Genomic DNA, 1,889 nt, shown 5'->3' on the forward strand with positions numbered 1-1,889 from the left:
CAAGGAGGTGACCTAAAAGCATTCAACAGAGAATCTCAGTTGCAAATTCTTTTGGAGACCCCAGGGCCGTTGCAGCCCCATCCCGGGCCAAAGTTGTTCCCCGCCGAGCGCGGGCGTGAGGCGGCTGCAGTGTTGTGTCGGCGCCTCCGGGTGCCGCTGTTGGGCCGCCGGCGAGCGTTGCTGGAGCCGCCGCCGCCGCCGCCTGTGCGTGCTGTCCCCGCAGGCTGCTGGCTCGGGCGGGCAGTGCGGGCCAGAGCGGCAGCGGCACGGGCAGCAGAGGCGAGAGGCGGCGCGGGCAGCAGAGGCGTGCGAGTGGGAGGCGGCGGCGGTCCGGGTTTGCTTTGTCGGGCGCTGCTGTGGCTGCGCCGAGCGGCTGCGAGGGGGGCGGGGCGGCGGCAGGAGCCTGGCGAGCTCGGCGAGCGAGCGCTGTGGGCGATGTCGGGCGGGCGGAGGCCGAGCGGCGGGCCGGGCGGCGGGCGAGCGGCGGTGCTGGGCGCTGTGCTGCTGTGGCTGTGCTGGCGGGCGGCGGCGGAGCGGCTCCGCTACTCCATGGCCGAGGAGCTGCCCAGAGGCTCGCTGGTGGGGCCGCTGGCCCGGGACCTGGGGCTCAGCGCCGACGAGCTGCCGGCGCGCAAGCTGCGGCTCAGCGCGGACAAGCAATACTTCACGGTGAGCGAGGGGAACGGGAACCTGTACGTGAGCGAGAGGCTGGACCGGGAGGAGCTGTGCGGCGAGTCGGCGTCCTGCTCGGTCAGCTTCGAGGCGCTGCTGCACAACCCACTTAATGTTTTCCACGTCCAGGTGGACATCCAGGACGTGAACGACAACTCCCCGTCCTTCAGAAAGGCTGTTTTGGAACTCGAGATCGGTGAATGGATTGCTCCCGGGACTCGTTTTCCCCTGGAGATGGCACGAGATGCAGATGTGGGCAGCAATTCGCTGCTGACTTACGAGCTCACCAGCAACCCGTCCTTCAGTCTGGCCATGAAGGAGAGGCAAGCCGGAAAGAAGCAGCCGGAATTAGTGCTGGAGCGAGCGTTGGACCGGGAGAAGCAGAGCTCCTTTGAGTTGGTGCTGACCGCAGTGGATGGCGGGGACCCAGCAAGGTCTGGGACTGTCCAGATTCGTGTCAACGTGTCTGATGCCAACGACAACCCACCCGTGTTCAGCAAAACAGTGTACGAGGCTCGAGTGGCGGAGAATCTGCCGGCAGGGTCACTGGTGCTGCAGGTGCGGGCCACGGATGCGGACGCGGGGTCCAATGGGCGGGTCTTCTATTCCTTCGGCGACGTCCCGGACTCCGTCAGCGCTTTATTCTCTGTCGACAGCGAGAGCGGCGAGATCAGGACAGTGGGTCCCCTCGACTTCGAGGAGAAGAGTAAGTACAGCTTCAGCCTGGAGGCGACGGACGGCGGAGGGTTCACTGATCACTGCGAAGTTCAGATAGACATCACAGACGAGAACGACAATGCGCCAGAGATCACCGTTTTGTCACTGTCGAGCCCAGTGCCCGAGGACGCGCCAGTGGGCACCGTGGTTGCCCTGCTGAAAGTGCGGGACCGGGACTCCGGGGAGAACGGTGAGGTGTCGTGCGAGCTGTCGGGAGAGGCGCCGCTGTCGATCGTGGCGTCGTCGGGCGGCTCTTACAAAGTGGTGACGGCGAGCGCGCTGGACCGCGAGCAGGCGTCCGAGCACCGCGTGACGGTGGTGGCCCGGGACCGGGGCAGCCCGGCTATGTGGAGCAGCGCGGAGCTGTTGCTGGAGGTGTCGGACGTGAACGACAACGCGCCGGTGTTCGAGGAGGCGTCGTACAGCGCGTACGTGCGGGAGAACAACGCGGTGGGCGCGCTGGTGTTGCGCGTTGTGGCTCGGGACTTGGACGCGGGCGC

The 1,889-nt window shown here is 66.8% G+C and overlaps 1 protein-coding gene across 1 annotated transcript; it reads left to right on the forward strand.

Annotated features, from left to right (window-relative positions):
• Nucleotides 1-435: 435 nt before the first annotated feature.
• On the forward strand, nt 436-1,884 carry LOC120325266 (protocadherin gamma-B5-like; the record flags this gene model as incomplete). Its single annotated transcript, XM_039391098.1, has 1 exon — nt 436-1,884. A coding segment is annotated over exon 1 (1,449 nt), but the record flags the coding sequence as incomplete, so codon positions are not given.
• Between the last annotated feature and the right edge of the window lie 5 nt (nt 1,885-1,889).

Source organism: Pipra filicauda, unplaced genomic scaffold (genome assembly GCF_003945595.2).
Source record: "Pipra filicauda isolate LSUMZ 115617 unplaced genomic scaffold, ASM394559v2 scaffold906_size54733_pilon, whole genome shotgun sequence".
Taxonomy (NCBI): Eukaryota; Metazoa; Chordata; class Aves; order Passeriformes; family Pipridae; genus Pipra; species Pipra filicauda.